Genomic DNA, 16766 nt, shown 5'->3' on the forward strand with positions numbered 1-16766 from the left:
ATATCTGCCCAAACCATTCTGAACAATGTACCTGTCCAAATGACTTATACATTTTCCAATTTTATTTCTCTCGATCCCTTCTGTTTGGAAATATGTTTAACATGGTTCCAATATGTTTTTTTAAGGGGAAACTTTTAGTTTTCTCCCTCTCTCGGGTATGAAAATCAGAGGTGTAATTTTTAAAAACATTTCAATTGATGCATTATGCCAAGGAAACTTGGAAGCTGAAGAGTACATTCCTAAATTTTAGACTATTCCTTTTATGTTTTCAATATTCTATGCTACCTTCAAAGATTTGCTTTGCACCTTTCTAAATATAGTATGATTTTAGTTATGGTCATTTGTTTTATGTTAACTGGAACGGTCAAAATTGCATTCGGTATTCTTCAATTAAATTGAAAAACATATTTCCAATGTATTCCATCTGTAGTGGAAAAAACATCTTCCACAATATTCACAAATCTAAGGCCTGTCAGGCCCTTTGTTTTAGTACTACAAATCAAGCCTAATTCAATAAGGGGTGCATGAGCTCATGTCAGAAGCAGCTCCTTGCATTGTTAAGGATGAAGTGACAAAAAACAGCAATACGTGTTAAAGAGTAAATACAGGATTCAATCAATATACAGTGAAAAAAAAACTCTGGTATCCGGAATTCAAGCAACTGGGAGCCTCAAGCAACCCGCAAACAAAAAAGAGAACAATTACTTTTAAAAAATTAAAATAAATAAAAAATCAACGCAAGTTTAAAATTGTAAATGTTCTCTGAAATAACACAAAGCTTTGGTGAAGATGGGAGCAAATATTCAGTCGGCGGAGTGTCTTGGTCATGGTTTGTTGCGTTTGAATAAAATGGCATTACCCAGGATGAAGAGCTCGTTTATGCCGCTTGCTGTTGGGGGTGACTCCTTTTCTCTGATTAGTAAGAACTGACTGGTCAGAGCTTTATCTGTAAACTTGGGGAATACTGATCTAATCATGCTATTGTTTGTCTTTTGGGCGGCTCCGTGGAGGGGAAAGAAACTGCAGATGCTGTGACAGTTAAATTTTTTCAAAGAATGTGATGGAAATACAGTAAAATGCTTTAAATTTTATATATTCGTGCAAGTAAAGTTTGTTTAGTCTAAGTACAGTATATAATTTTTGTCTTTTAAACTGTTTATTGTTAATGCAGGTGTTTTAGTTAGGCATTATAAGAGTAGATGCCGGATACCAAGGATTTTACTGTAGTTGGCAATCCAACAACCAATGAAGCAGATCAAAATCTGCAGTTCTTCCACATCTAGTAATGTAATTGTCACACCAAGACACAAGAGCAACTCGTCCGTGAACTACTCTTTGCAGATGATGCCACTTTAGTTGCCCGTTCAGAGCCAGCTCTTCAGCGCTTGACGTCCTGTTTTGCGGAAACTGCCAAAATGTTTGGCCTGGAAGTCAGCCTGAAGAAAACTGAGGTCCTCCATCAGCCAGCTCCCCACCATGACTACCAGCCCCCCCACATCTCCATCGGGCACACAAAACTCAAAACGGTCAACCAGTTTACCTATCTCGGCTGCACCATTTCATCGGATGCAAGGATCAACAACGAGATAGACAACAGACTGGCCAAGGCAAATAGCGCCTTTGGAAGACTACACAAAAGAGTCTGGAAAAACAACCAACTGAAAAACCTCACAAAGATAAGCGTATACAGAGCCGTTGTCATACCCACACTCCTGTTCGGCTCCGAATCATGGGTCCTCTACCGGCATCACCTACGGCTCCTAGAACGCTTCCACCAGCGTTGTCTCCGCTCCATCCTCAACATTCATTGGAGCGACTTCATCACAACCATCGAAATACTCGAGATGGCAGAGGCTGACAGCATTGAAACCACGCTGCTGAAGATCCAACTGCGCTGGGTATGTCACGTCTCCAGAATGGAGGACCATCGCCTTCCCAAGATCGTGTTATATGGCGAGCTCTCCACTGGCCACCGAGACAGAGGTGCACCAAAGAAGAGGTACAAGGACTGCCTAAAGAAATCTCTTGGTGCCTGCCCCATTGACCACCGCCAGTGGGCTGATATCGCCTCCAACCGTGTATCTTGGCGCCTCACAGTTCGGCGGGCAGCAACCTCCTTTGAAGAAGACCACAGAGCCCACCTCACTGACAAAAGACAAAGGAGGAAAAACCCAACACCCAACCCCAACCCACCAATTTTCCCCTGCAACCGCTGCAACCATGTCTGCCTGTCCCGCATCGGACTTGTCAGCCACAAACGAGCCTGCAGCTGACGTGGACATTACCCCTCCATAAATCTTCGTCCGCGAAGCCAAGCCAAAGAGAAGAGTAATGTATGGTGATGAATAATTAAACTGTTAAATGTGAGGAGGCTCAAAGAACATCCCCATCCTCAAAGCTGGTGGGCTGATCATGTCAAAGTTGAATCACTCACAACCACAGAAGTACCAAGCAGATCATCTTTGTTGGCTTTCTTCGAATGATTATTAAGCACTGAATGTAGTAAAAGGCTGTGGGATGAACCAACACGCTGGTTAGGGAACTGAAGACCTGTTCTCCAAATCTAACCATCTATCTAACCAGCTGTTCCTGTGCAGTTGCAACATTAAGGATGTGGAAAATCACCAGGCTACGTCCTGTACATAAAATGCAGGATAAGTTCAATTTATCTACTTGCTGACAAATCAATCCACTGGTGTGTTGGGTCCAGGAAAGATCCTCCGAGTGACTCCTAAGAACTTAATGCTCACCCTCTCCCCATCTGATCCCCCAAGGATCACTGGATTGAATACATCGAGGTTTCCTGCCCTGAAGTCATACCTAGGTTATGGGAGGTTATTAGGAAGACATATGCCAGCATAATTAGGAATCTATCACTGTTCATTCATCATTACATGTTTATATGCTGATACTCCCTCTCCCGACAGCAACGTAGGTACATCTCAGTTGAATGCAGCGATTCATCTTTACCTTCTCAAACCAGATCGTAACCTGGCTAAAAATTAGTGGATGAGATGAGATCAAATTATAAACAATAGGCAAGGGATTGAGGATGTCTTGTCCACCAAGGGGAACCACAAAAAAATTCTGGTTTAGTCTGAATTCTGCGAAAAAGACTCAGCTATATTTTTAAAGTCATGATATAAAAAGAAATGTTGTTACTATAAATATAATTCATGGCCAAGTCCAGTTTAAATCCTGCTCCTTTTGGAAAGTTTGGATAAATAATTTGAAAGCAGATCAGGAAGACAGCAATGAAGTGCTTTTTACTTTGAGGCGCAGCATTTTATTCTAGCAAGATGTTACCAAAGAATTTATGTCGCTCAGATCTGATGCAGAAGATTTTCAAATCTTGAGCTAATATTCTCAACAAGTCACCCATAAAAAATATAATTGCCAGAAAAAAATGCTTTTCATCTTGACTAACATCAGTGTTATAGAACAAAATTAATTTGTAAAAATCATATCTGCCTTCAAACACAACAGGTAAAATAAAATCAGCTTTTCCCTTTGTTAATGATATGCTGAATAATTACCCAGGGGACCGAAATGTTATTTATTTGAGTAGCAAGAGCAGTAATTTCCAATTCTGTTATTTGTAGCACAATATGAGACGGAACAATGGAACATCATGTACTTACATCTTTGACAACCTATGTGACTAATGGCCTCGGATACCATTATCGTTAATTATTTTTGATTGATATTTAAAATATGCCTGCTACTTTATCCATTATTACAGTTCAAGTTATTAACACTAAATATTTACGTTCAATAAACTAACAACAGATGTGCAACGATGAAAACCACACCCACCTTTTTGTGAAAAATATGCTTGCATTCCAGCTCATAGCAACCTTCTGGGGGAACTAATTCCTCATGGCAAATGACGCAAGGGTCTTCCTCAGTATTCTTGGGGACAAAATTATGAAACGTAAAGATTAAAACACAAAGAACCTTTGAGTTTAAAATAGTTTGGACTTCCTGTCAGATCCATTTCAAGCTTAAATTCTGGATCTAAATGAGAACTGCTGTTGGTCACAGACACCTGTGCTGGCCTTGAAATAAAGAACTGGCAAAACTGGACAAGCAATTGCTTGGGAGCATCTGCATTATTAATATCACAATGAGCCTTTTATACTCAGTAGCTGAATACCATCCACCCATAAACTGCCTGCTTGGGCTGATGATCTGTCGCAGATCACTATTTTCACTATTACGGGTTTCTTTGTACTATATGCGAGAGGCACGTTAGATGTGGACATTTATCAATAATTTAAAAAAACATGCCCAACTTGTTCCAACCAGGTAAAGTCAAGAAAAGAAAGCAGCCTGGGCTCTGACCGCCAAGCTGTGACAAACCCACCAAATCCTGACATACGTTTTGCCCCTTTGTTGTGAATGTCTTTAGTGTCCTGTGCAATCGTGATGAGTTAAACATCTAGTGTTGAATATGGGGGTTGGGGAGGAAGCGAGACAAAAACAGCTTCAACTCTGCAGAAACTGTACAAAATGGACAATCGTTAATTGTCGCCAATACTGATTTATGTTAACATTGATACTGATAATGTTTAAGCTCGAGTCTGGAAACTCATAAATAAAATATTTTTAAAAACATGTCCAACGTGCTACTACTGGCATCAGGAACGGATTGGAAAGCACAAAGCAACTCATTACCAAATCAATAAAAGCATCGTAGTATTACGCTCGGACGACCCAGATCCAAATATCTGATTTATTCCAGAAGACGGAAGCAGTGAGAAATCCATAATTGGAAACCGATTCCACTTAATTGCACTTAAGAGCACTCAGGTACATCTTATAGGTGAATAGGACATGGAAACGTTTTCCTTTAGGTCCCCAGTTTCTTTCTTCGATAAATCCTCATCTCTTCTGAAGAGGTTTGAAACTGAAACAGAATTCAAACTTAAACCAGGGATTTTCAGAAGTAGTTCTCGTGAACTTGTATGGCGAGAAACTTGGCTGGCGTTTTAGGGGAAAAAAATGAGGGTAGGCTGCCTGCAATAGCTTGTCAGAAATCGAGTTCAACTGATGTCAAAGGAATATAAAAATATTATGAAAGACCATTTAACTCTTGTTGCTGAACAGAGAGACCAAGGGATACAGGTGCATTGTTCCATGAAAGTGACGACTCAGATGGACAGGGTGGTGAAGAAGGCATCTGGATAAAGTTTCAGCCCAAAATACCGACCACTCTTTCTCCCATGCTGAATTCCTCCAGCAGATTGTGCTATATACTGGAGGGCTTGAGTTATAGGAAGAGGTTGAATAGGCTGGGTCTTTATTCACTAGAGCATAGGAGGCTGAGGGGTGACCTTTTAGAGACATAAAATCCTAAGGGACAATGGATAAAATGAGTGCTCACAGACTATTTCCAAGGGTAGACAATTCCAGAACTAAAGGGCACAGATTTAAGGTGAGAGGAGAGAGATTTCATTGAGACCTATGGGGCAATTATAGAAGGAGGTACAATTACAACAATCAAAAGGCAATTGGACAGATAAATGGATAGGAAGGGCTTAGAGGATATGGGTCAAATGGGACTAACCCAGAATAGTCGGCATGGATGAATTGGGTGAGAGGCCTGTCCGAGTCTATGATGATGGGTGTCATATCTCCCATGTTGCATTCCCAGCCAAAATAAATTTCACCCTATGGATTACAACATCGCCACTTTACCTTGAGTAAGCACATTACAAGGCAGCAATTATTCGCTGATTTTCCTCTCCTAGCAGGGTCAATCTGCCCTCTCAGAGCAGCACAGAATAATGACCAGCATCATTCATTATCCTGAAAAGCTTTCTCTCTATTTTAAATTAGTTTTAAAAAAAAAAAAATGTCTCCCATGTCTTATGTAATAAACATGATTTATGACATAAATATGATTTAGTTGTTCTCCACCTCTGGAATTTGATGTGACTGATATCAAAGAAAATAAATTTCTCAAGTAGACTACTCCAAGTGACCAAGGATAAAGTTTTACCTCAGTTTGTGCTCCATAGTAATTTAAAAAGAATTAAATACAATTTATTCATTTCATCAGAAGACAGTATGTGGGCATCTGTTGTTTCATTAAATAGTAAAACTCATGTTATCTGGAATTCAAGCCACAGGCAAAAAAAATTACAGGAAAAAATAGGTCAAAGTTGCGCAAGTTTAAAATTGGCACACCTTGCTGTTAGTTTGCCAATCATGCAACATGAAGTCTCAAGCAACCAGAAAATTCACTTGCAGGTCGGTATCTAGCAACCACGAATCCCCATAGATGCCAGATACTGGGGTTTTACTGTATTAGAGAAATACTACAAATACACTTTGTACCTCCTCCTGCTGCTGCACAAGCTGTTTAGACGCTTTTTGAAACTCAACACCAAGCCATAAATCCTGCTCAGTACGTCCTGGATCACAATTGCTTAATTCTGACCTAAAAGAGAAATAATGTTACAGAATGTTAGACAAGCAATGGCCAAGAAATTCAGACACACCTTCTTTGAACTGGGAACTATACTTACACTTGAATTACAATTTCTGATATCCAAAGGGCATCATAATTATTAAGCTGGTAAACCATAGACAATTCATAAGTGAAGAAGATTTAAAAATGAAGCAGTTATTTCCCCTGTACCAAATCTTAAGTCAAAAGTGAAAGATGACAATAAAGGAGGCAGCCGATCAGGACATGGTATTGCATTGAAAGGAGTCGTTGGTGTTGAAGGTTCAACCTGGGAGTGGTTGAGTGCAGCTACCAGAGTTTGAAAATGAGATGAGGAGATATTTCTGCTCTACTTAGCTACCCCTGACAGATAATCAATTTACATTGTAATATTTGGGAAAATGGATTAAGATCAAGGTTTACAGCAGACCTGCCTTACCCTAGTGCAGCAGACACCAAATACCCAGGCAGCATTAATTTCTTTATTTGCAAATTAAAATTAATTTCAGCTTTTCCAAGTTTCCATGCAATTATATTTGTTTTTGCTTTTCTAATATATCATAGAGGCACATTCCAGCTTCTGGTCGCTATTGAGGAATTCCCTAAAATAATGGACTATGCCTGCTTAACTCAGAGGATCTAAGTATCAAATCTGTTAACATTTCAATGTGTTAGAATTTTCCACTCCTACACAAGATATAAATAATGTCATTTTCTGATTAGCAGGATTTATTTGATTGCAATTCTGTTGTGAAGTTAAACAATTTATAGATCAGAAACAAATTATTTGAATATCTCTATTTCAAACTATTTCTTCAGCACCTCAAAGAAATTTGACACGTGGATTTGAACTGGGATTCAAGATGAAAAAATTACAATCGAGTCAAGACAGAACTTATATTCAGAAATTATTTCTTATTTTGTCAGAGGCGAGACCTTTCCAATAACTCATTAGTTACAGAGTGAAGCCAAATTCTTGACTGCTACACAATCAATTCCAGGAAGGTTCAATAGATTGAAGTTGGCAATTGAATTTGGCCCAATTAATTAATCTATGCCCATTTTAGACAAAGATTAGGAGGTGTTTCTTCTCTCACAATCATGAGTTTTGGAAATTTCTACCCAGAGAATTGTGAAGATAGAATTTTTGACCATATTCAATGGAGAGATTGACAGCCATTTAAACTACAAGGGAGCAAAGGAACTGGTGTTGAGGAGAAGAATGGATCAGCCATGATCTGATCAGTAGAGTGTCTTGAGGAGACAACTGGCTGGTTGTTTCTCGTGTCACCTGTTATGACTTTGAGTTCTCCACCATCACATTGTGGGGTCACCGTTGATTGAAATCTTTTGTTATGTGAATAGTGATACTGAGAAATTGGGTATCATGCCTCCTTCTGACATCCCTGTAATCTTTTTCCATAAAGTGCACAATGCAACACCCCCCAATTGCTTGCAACAAAGGTAATTCCAAAACACTCAAAAAGCGTGACATCATCCAGGTAATAATAAACGTTTAACTGGCAGTCTATACACCAGTCCATTACTTCCACCAATACCATACAATACTGTGTGCCTTCTAAAACAGCTTCTCATTAAGATTTCTTTGCTAGCCTTTTCTTAACCCATAACCTACACAACCTAGGTCTAGAGTAGTATTAGTAATAGATATCAGTGCCTTCAAGTCACATATTATCCTAATTTGAAAATATATTAGTACATCTTCATCAGATCTAGCCCGATCCTGAAATTCATTAACTAAAGGCACCTTCATTATACAAACTTCAGTGTTTCAAGTAGTAGTTGACCAATACCCTCTCAATCGTCAGCGAAAACTAAATGCTGTAAATATAAACAAAAATTAGTTATGGGAATATTTACATTAGAACATAACACCAGATGGTAACCTAATATTGCTTTAACATTTACCTGTTACTTTTTCTGTGCAATTGGCCTGAGGGTGGAGTCAGTATGGTGGCTGCAGTTGTAGTAGTTGAAAGCAACTGGAAGGAATGTTGGAGCTGTGGTAAACCCTGAGAGCTTGGTTTCCTCCCAGATTTCTACAAACAAAAAATAAATTAAACATCTTGAATAAATGTATACAGATTATAAAAGTGATATCAAAAAATATTAACATCTTCAGAAAAAAAGGGGAGAGTCAAAAAGAGACATTGTAAATGTTATACATGGGTTGCCAGTGCCTGGATGGATATGTAGAACACCTAGTATGGCCAAAAGGGTCCCAATTTTTACAAATGTTTACACTCAGAAATTACACCATACATTGCACTACTGCAAGCCTCAATTTAAATTTAGACAAACAGGACAGTAACAGACCCTTTCGGCTCATGAGGCAGTGCCACCCAAATACCTGCAACCCCCATACGTTTTGAAGGTGGGAGGAAACAGGAGCAAGAGCACGTGGAGAAAACCCACGCAGACAAGGGAGAATGTACAAACTCCTCACAGCACCAGATTCAAACCAGGGTCGCTGGCCCTGCAATAGCATTGCGCTAACCACTACACTGACCATGCAGACCCTTCAATTTCTGAGTGTTAAATTGAAAAATAATACAGTAAAATTCCTGGTATCTGGCAGCTATGGGGATTGATAGATGTCAGATAAGCGAGTTTTCTGGTTGCTTGAGACTCACTCTTACACACTGCCCAATGATAAGGCATTAGAATAAAAAGTTTAAAAGGCAAAATTACTACACTGTTCTCACACTGAACAAACTTCACTTCCATGAACACACAACCCTTAAAGCATTAGTTTCAGTCATTCTTTGAAAACATTTACCCGTTGCTGCGTCTGCAGGTTCTTCCCCATGGAGCTGCCTGAAAAACGAACAATATCATAATTAACCCCCCCCTCCCCCAAGTTTACAGATAAAGCCTTACTAATAGACTTAATAATCTACTCATGAAGATAAAGACTCTCACTAACCAGGGATAAGGAGACACTTTAAGAGAGGCACCGCAAATATGAACGGTGTCAACCAGCATCCTGCGCAATGCCCTTTTATCCAAACACAACTTTATTCAAACTCCTGCTCTGAGCAAAGCACAACCAAGGCCCTCTGCTGGCTGAATATTTGCTCCCATCTTCACCAAAGGGTTGTGTGTTACTTCAGAGAAAATTTACTTTTACAATTTTACATTTTTACTTAACTTTTTATTTATTCTTATTTAAAATTTATTCCTATTTTTAAAATGTATCATATATTTCTGCACAAGTCATGAAAACCAAAAAAAATGAAACTTTAAATTCAACTCAAAATGCAATCTGCACTGAGTGTACAAGTTGACCCTTGAAAAACAAACCCTCCCCCCACCGACTGCAACAGATTTTCATTGAGATTTTTATTGAAAACAACACAATTAGAACCCTTCAAAATCACTCTATCAGTGTCTGAAGCAGACGGCAACAAGCACAGTCATCCTATGGGTCCCAGTCATTATCTGATGAAGTGGTTTCAGCTCCATCACCAGTGTCCCACAATAAATCTTCCATGCCATCAACTGCACAAGAGACACTGCACTTTTTAAACAGTTTTATCATTCGCTACTTTAATGTTGTCCCATGTCTTGAACACGAAGTCACACAGCACATCAAGTGATGCAGCATGCATTGCTCCGCCGCCTTTTGTCAACTATTTTTCTGCACTTGACATCCATGTATCCCATTCCTCACTCACATGGTCTTTGAATGGCTTGTTCAACCAGACATCGCGAGGTTGTAATATTGATGTCAAACCACCCGGGATAACTGCAATGTAAGTATTATTTAGTGCTAATCTACTTTAGTCTTCCCAGTTAAATGGCTACAAAACGTATCCCAGACCAGCAAACTCCGTTCTTTGCGTAAACTGCCTAGCAGTGTTCCACACATGGTCTATCCACAGTTTTACACCATTTTCATCCATCCTTTTTCATGAAAATGTACAAAAATACCTGCAGGGAATTTCATTTTCAGTTTAATTTTTCATTTGAAGATGAAATGCCAGCTTTGTCCTGCGGGCCATGCACAACACCGTGGTAAACTTGGTCCTTTCATGGCCTGTACTTCTGGTTTGCACCGTTTTAACACCTTTCCATTCTAATGCCTATCATGTTGAAATTCATGGGAGTTTTGTCCACGTTTCAAATATTTGCCATTGGAAACTGGTGTTTCTGCTGGTTACGTATAATAAACTGGTGATGACCTCCAACTTTATGATCAAGATCTTTTGGTATTTTATGTGCAATTTTTGTTTTTTGGCTTAATACCAGATTTTTCCTGGTCATGAAAAGATTGCACCAGCCGAGTGTAGCCTTAAGATTATCACAAACGTCTGGGTGCGACTTACCCCACTGCAGTGCAAATATTCTTATTTTATTTCAGGTGACGATGTAGCAATCTTGCCTCTGTTCACGTACCCATTCTGGATCTCTGGCAAACGAGTGATTCCTTTTCTCAACTAACATTGGCTTTTTCGTATAAAGTCTCTTCTTTCTTCCTCCAATCTCTTACCAACTTATCATATTCATCAAATTGGTTTTCTTGGCCATTTCTATAATTTTCAACTTAATGCTCCTTCACATTTTTGTCACGTGCTGCGATGTGTTGATGGACCCTCCATGATAGTAATCACCTCCAGCCAATGCCTAGAAGATTATTCCACACAATCTATGGGGATCGACATATACGCTGGTCAATGGCTCATCTCAGATATCGTGAGATTTGGAGGTCGACTTTTAAGCCGTTCAATGGGGCACCTCAGGCAGTCAAAAAATTGGGGTCAACATACTCCAGATATACCATAAAACCCTTAAAATTAGGCTGAGAAAGGGGGGAGAGGTCAATTTATATGCTTAAATATATGGTATTTATTTTCCTCAATCTCAGTTGCTTGAGGCTGTGGGCTGCTTTAATTCTGAACAACGGGTTTTTAGTGTATATTGATTGGATCCGGTGTTCCCACTTCTGTTTGTACAAATGTGTGTGAGAGAGAGGGCGCGAGCGCAAGAGAGAAAGAGAAAATGCAAGGGAACATAGGGGGTAGGGAGAGAGAGAATGAAAGAACATAGATTGCGCGCATCATTTTGTATAGGTATGTTACATCCTGTTTCAACCTGCCAATACCCAGACATTGTGTATCTTTAGGAAATTGAAGGCACACAATCCGTAACCATTATTCAATGATAATTATTTCATGTAAAACACAAATTTATAGCTATTAAACTATTACAGCTTAGGTGTTGAATTAGAATGTGGATAGCGTAGCTAATTAGTTATAATGATTTGAAACATTTTTAATTAGTTTAATGCAAATGTGATACGAGGAGAAATTTGACATCAGTCATTTGCTTACAATTTGTTATATAGTACGAGCAATGCCTGAGACCATGAAATAATTCTACTGACTTCAATTAAAGTGAATTTAAGAAAGGAAGTTTTTTGATACACTCAACCAAGCATGGAGTTGCAACACAATCATAAATTAAGACTATTTTTTCTGTTTCTTGAAAATAGATTAGATTTTTCAACATTTCTATCATATTCTTTTGTGTTTTTCTGTACCCTAAGTGGTTTGGAATAGGCAACTTTCTAACTCTTTTTCATTTTGACAACAATGTAATCAATGATTTACTGAGCTATATAACCATTTACAGAGCGGAAACAGACCATGTTGGCCTTTCGAGTCCGCACCAGTTCATTAGGACAGCTCTACTAGCACAATCCTCCCACTCTCTGCCAATATCCATCCAACCCCCTCACCTCCATGTACACATCCTTTCTTCTTTCTTTGGCTTGGCTTCGCGGACGAAGATTTATGGAGGGGTAATGTCCACGTCAGCTGCAGGCTCGTTTCATCCAACCTTCTCTTAAATGACAGAAGGGACCCTGCTGCAACTATCTCATTCGGAAGATCATTCCAACCAATCTACTCACCAGAAGAAGCAAAGAAAGTGGGTATGGTGGTTCAGGATTGATGAGTTCAGGAAGACTACTCAGTTTAGCTCCATTTTTGATCAGCTGAATATGATTATTGAAATTTTCCTAAATAGTGAATAAAAATGGTTTTTTTTGTTAATTCAAAACAACATTGGAACAAATTTTCCAATGAATACTAATTGAATTCAAAAAACAAATCATGTGAATTGTAATATTGTGTTTTACTAATCAGGAACATTTTGAGCCTATACGAAAGTTGGTGTAAAAGAATGAGACTTTAAGGAAATAAAAAGATTGAATTAAATTGTTTATGATCACATGTATCAAGATACAGCAAAACGCTGTTTGTTTTGTGTGCTCTCCGGGTAAGTGAACCCATACTTAAGAATAACAGGTAGAGCAAAAAAAAACACAAGTGCAGACCATTGTGTTTTTCAGAAAAAAAATGTTGTTAAAACAATGCATGGATAACTTCATTTTACTAACAAGAGGTCCGTTCAGTAGTCTGATAACAGCATAAAATAACTTCCTTGAATCTGGTGGCATGTGAGAAAAAAAACTGTGAACCCCTTTCCAAAGTGACTTGAAACAATTCAAAAACACAGATTTCTAATGTGAGTGATCTTTAAAGAAAGAAGTATTTTCTCTCCGTTTAGTATTATTTCACATGGCCTCATATTACTAGAGAAAATGTAAGAATAAATTAAAAATGTTCAGATACGAATGCCTTGAAAATCCAGAATTTCAAAACATTTGATAACACATCTATGTTTGAATAAAAAAATGAATTATAGCCGGCATTTATTCAGAAAAAATGACAAATGCTTAGTGTTTAAATACATCTCTAAAGTGGTTTTAATTAGAATTACAACCTTTGTACGTTCATCTTAATTTCTATTGACCAATGCAGCAAACATCACCAAAAAAATATTTGATGTTCTTATTTATGTGTCTATTGTATCCAAGGCAGTGCGGCAGAACCATAAAATCAGCTCCGATATGACATTCAATTGTATGCATCCAATAAGGAAGATTACTAAAATAGACAGTATAAATCCAAATAATGTGAATTTAAAATCCAAAGATAAGATTTGCTCACCTTGAGATAGACAATTTTCATATTCCACTGAACTATGAGAAAGGCATTAAACCCTTTTGCGGTCAAGGGGTGGGGATGGATGAAAGGGGAAGGAGTGGCATTGGTCGTCAGGGAAAATGTCATAGCTGTGCTCAACAATTTCTGAACATGCACCACTGAAGCATATTTGCTGGATGTTATGTTAATTTTGCATGTTATCTGTTCAGCTCAAAAATGGAAGAAGCTACAGAAGATAGCGAATGCGACTCCCCTCCGTGGACATCTATAGGACATCTCCTGCTGCCTAGGAAATGCAGCCAATCTACTGAAGGACACCACATACTGCACACATTCTTTTCTCCCTCCTCCCACAGGAGAGGAGGCTGAAGAGTGTGAAAGTAGGCAGCGACAGGCTAAAAGACATTTTCTTTTCCGCAGCTATCAGGCTCCTCGATTAACCCCATAACACTGCTATCATACTGCCTTGCTAGGAGCCTAATTGATCTTCCTTTTCATTGTAATGCTACACTCTGTAAATTGTGCTCTTTACAATGCTATGTGAATGTTAGAAATAACCTGCTGGCCTGTTTGCAGAAGAATCCTTTCACTGTACTCAGTATTTTGTGACAAATAGACAGTATGTCCTTTTAATTCCTTGTCGTATCAGGATTATTACCTACGTTCACCACTTAATTGCATCAGAAATTTCCTCTTTAAAACTTTAAATCATTGAAAGGAACGGTCAAATATAGAAACTATTTGATACAGTGTTTAAAAATAAAATAGCTGGGGTTCACAGTTTGTCAGAATTTGAAAACAGGCAATATTTATGGGTTTTAAAACATTTAAATTTAGACATACAGCACAGTAACAGGCCACTTCATCTCACAAGTCCATGCCGCCCAATTGACACCCCATTAACTTACACCCCCAGTATGCTTCGAGCGGCAGGAGGAAACAGGAGACCATGGGGAAAACCCATGCAGACACGGGGAGAATGTACAAGCTCCTTACAGACAGCAAGGGATTCGAACCCTGGTCCCAATCGCTGGCGCTGTAAAAGCGTTGCACTAATCGCTATGCTATGCCAACCATGCTGCTCTAGGAGCAAAACTGTTTTCAATGGTTATCTGAAGAAGCCAACAGCTTCAAGGAGAGCCACAAATGTGCTTCAACAACAGTTTTCATTGAATAATTATGCTCAAAGAAGCAATTCATTTAATCCTGACTGCTGAAGGTTTGAAAGCCCCACCAAATTCTTTGTAGGCACCACACACTTTTCATTACTGTTTTCAGTTCTCCCCTCAATATCTACATTGTGATTACAGGAAAGGGCTTAAAGATTTTGAAAAAGCAATCATTTCTCAACTGGATTGCACAAGAATGTGTACAATCAAAATATAAAGGCCATTTGTCAGTTCTGTGGTGCATTGCTCCCATACAAGACATGCATAAAGGGGAAAGCTCTGTAGTTCTGCTTATGTAACTTGTGTTTCACTTTTTAAAATCAATGACACTAACAAAATTATTCATAACAATAATAAATCATTAAAATAAATGAGATTTAAAATAAAACAACTGTGACAAATTAAAAAGATTTTAAATTAACCTCAAAATTGTGAATACCTTTGTGTAATCAATCTTGCTTCTAAGATCGGTAGCACTAGCTTTCCATTTGTTGACAGCTTGAATATGTGATAGATCAACAATCATCCTAGAATTTAATACAAAATATATGTTTACAAAATAAAGACATCATCTTTGACCCTGAAAAACACCATACCCATTTTTCAAGCTTCACTCATTAAGCATCATCTGTGCTGTCTAGCATTCTAATGAAGACAGAGGACGTATGCATTGAGGACATACAATGGAAACTACATACACGCACAAATGTAAGCTTAATAGTTTTGAGATCCCCTTTAAAAAAAACTAGGCTGACCTTAATTGTACTAAGGGAAACAAGATTTACGTGTGTCTTAACCAACTCCCCTTAAAGGAAGAAAAATAGAAATGCAGTTGATCCTAAAATGTAGAATTACAAACAGAAATTGGGGAGTTATGTGTCAATTTGATAATAGAGGATTAGTAATTTAAGGGAGTGAATTTGTTCACAGAGCTCCATCAGATAATAAACAACTTGAAATGAAATAATTCAAACCAAAAGATACCTCTTTGTCTTAGCCATGTGGAAATGCAGTTGATGTTCGGCCTCCAACAGGGCTGCCTCCAGGTTACTGAGTAAGAAATCTCTGCGCATCTCCAGGAAAAGGCACTGCCACAGAAACAAATCTGTTCATTTAATCCACATCTAACTGAATAAAAATTAAATTGCAAATCAGCCAGCAAATCAACAGAATGTGACTTGCTTTTGTAAATATCTTGAGTTTTTATGAAAATAAAATGCACCGTGTTTGATTTTAAAGGTTTGGGTTGATCACCATAAGAATGCACAATTAGCATCTTGTGTAACAGAGGACTACAGTAACTAATTATTCAGCATGTCTGGCAGCTCCTACAAAGAGTTTCCGGTTGCAAGAATTTTTAAGAAAAGGCATATTTAGGATGTAAAGAAAGGGAAGGTATTACCAAGGCTGTGTGGAGGGAAGCAGGATTAGAGTTTCAATGACCTTCACACTAGCTGATCATTAATCTGCATCATTTCCTTTCATCTTCACCCTGTGATAGCCAAATTCTTTTCCCTTCATATCTTCTTTTGTGCAACTTAAAACATACCTGTTCCCAGTTTTGACGAATGGCCATCAACCTGAAATACTAATTGTTTCACTCTCCACAGATGATGTCTGACCTGCCAAGAATTTCCAGCAAATTCAGTTTCCATTCTGTGGTTTTAGGTGATATTTTATATTTCCAGAAAAGTAAATTTGATAACTAGTATTCTATAGGAGAGTGCTGGGATGATAGCGAAGTGCAGTGCAGGTGTGCATCACTTAACATCCAATTGGGCAATGTCTGACCGCATATACGTTCATCATCCATAGTTCAATAGGGTTATAATGGAGTTCTGTCAGAAATCCTGATCGAAGAAGTTGAGAATAGGATGTAGCGGACATAACTGAAACTGAAGAAGAGGCAAGGAAAAGGAAACTGCAGGAGGAGAAGACCAGGTGCAGAAGAGACTCACTGTTAAGGGGTTAGCCAAATTCTTTGCAGACCTTAACAGCTTGCTGAAGAGATGGACCCAAACACTGAACGTTTTTCACTGACAGAGAGGAGTGCTCATGCAGAGTTTGCCGCATATAAAGAAATTTATGAAGAAAAGAGAAAGCAAACTT

General features: G+C 38.4%; 1 protein-coding gene across 7 annotated transcripts in view; it reads right to left on the reverse strand.

Annotated features, from left to right (window-relative positions):
• LOC138738424 (E3 ubiquitin-protein ligase DZIP3-like) overlaps window positions 1-16766 on the reverse strand; it is a 103173-nt gene that overhangs the window by 22026 nt on the left and 64381 nt on the right. For 6 of the 7 annotated variants that reach the window (XM_069888622.1, XM_069888620.1, XM_069888623.1 and 3 more), the window contains 6 exons: window positions 15642-15745; window positions 15097-15184; window positions 12390-12497; window positions 8384-8514; window positions 6343-6445; window positions 3817-3912 (listed from right to left, as the gene is read on the reverse strand). In XM_069888622.1, coding sequence (XP_069744723.1) covers window positions 3817-3912; window positions 6343-6445; window positions 8384-8514; window positions 12390-12497; window positions 15097-15184; window positions 15642-15745 — 630 coding nt within the window. Of the gene's footprint in view, window positions 1-3816; window positions 3913-6342; window positions 6446-8383; window positions 8515-10803; window positions 11124-12389; window positions 12498-15096; window positions 15185-15641; window positions 15746-16766 lie in introns of those variants that run through there. The other variant, XR_011341541.1, reaches the window with a different exon arrangement.

Source organism: Narcine bancroftii, chromosome 7, assembly GCF_036971445.1.
Source record: "Narcine bancroftii isolate sNarBan1 chromosome 7, sNarBan1.hap1, whole genome shotgun sequence".
Taxonomy (NCBI): domain Eukaryota; kingdom Metazoa; phylum Chordata; class Chondrichthyes; order Torpediniformes; family Narcinidae; genus Narcine; species Narcine bancroftii.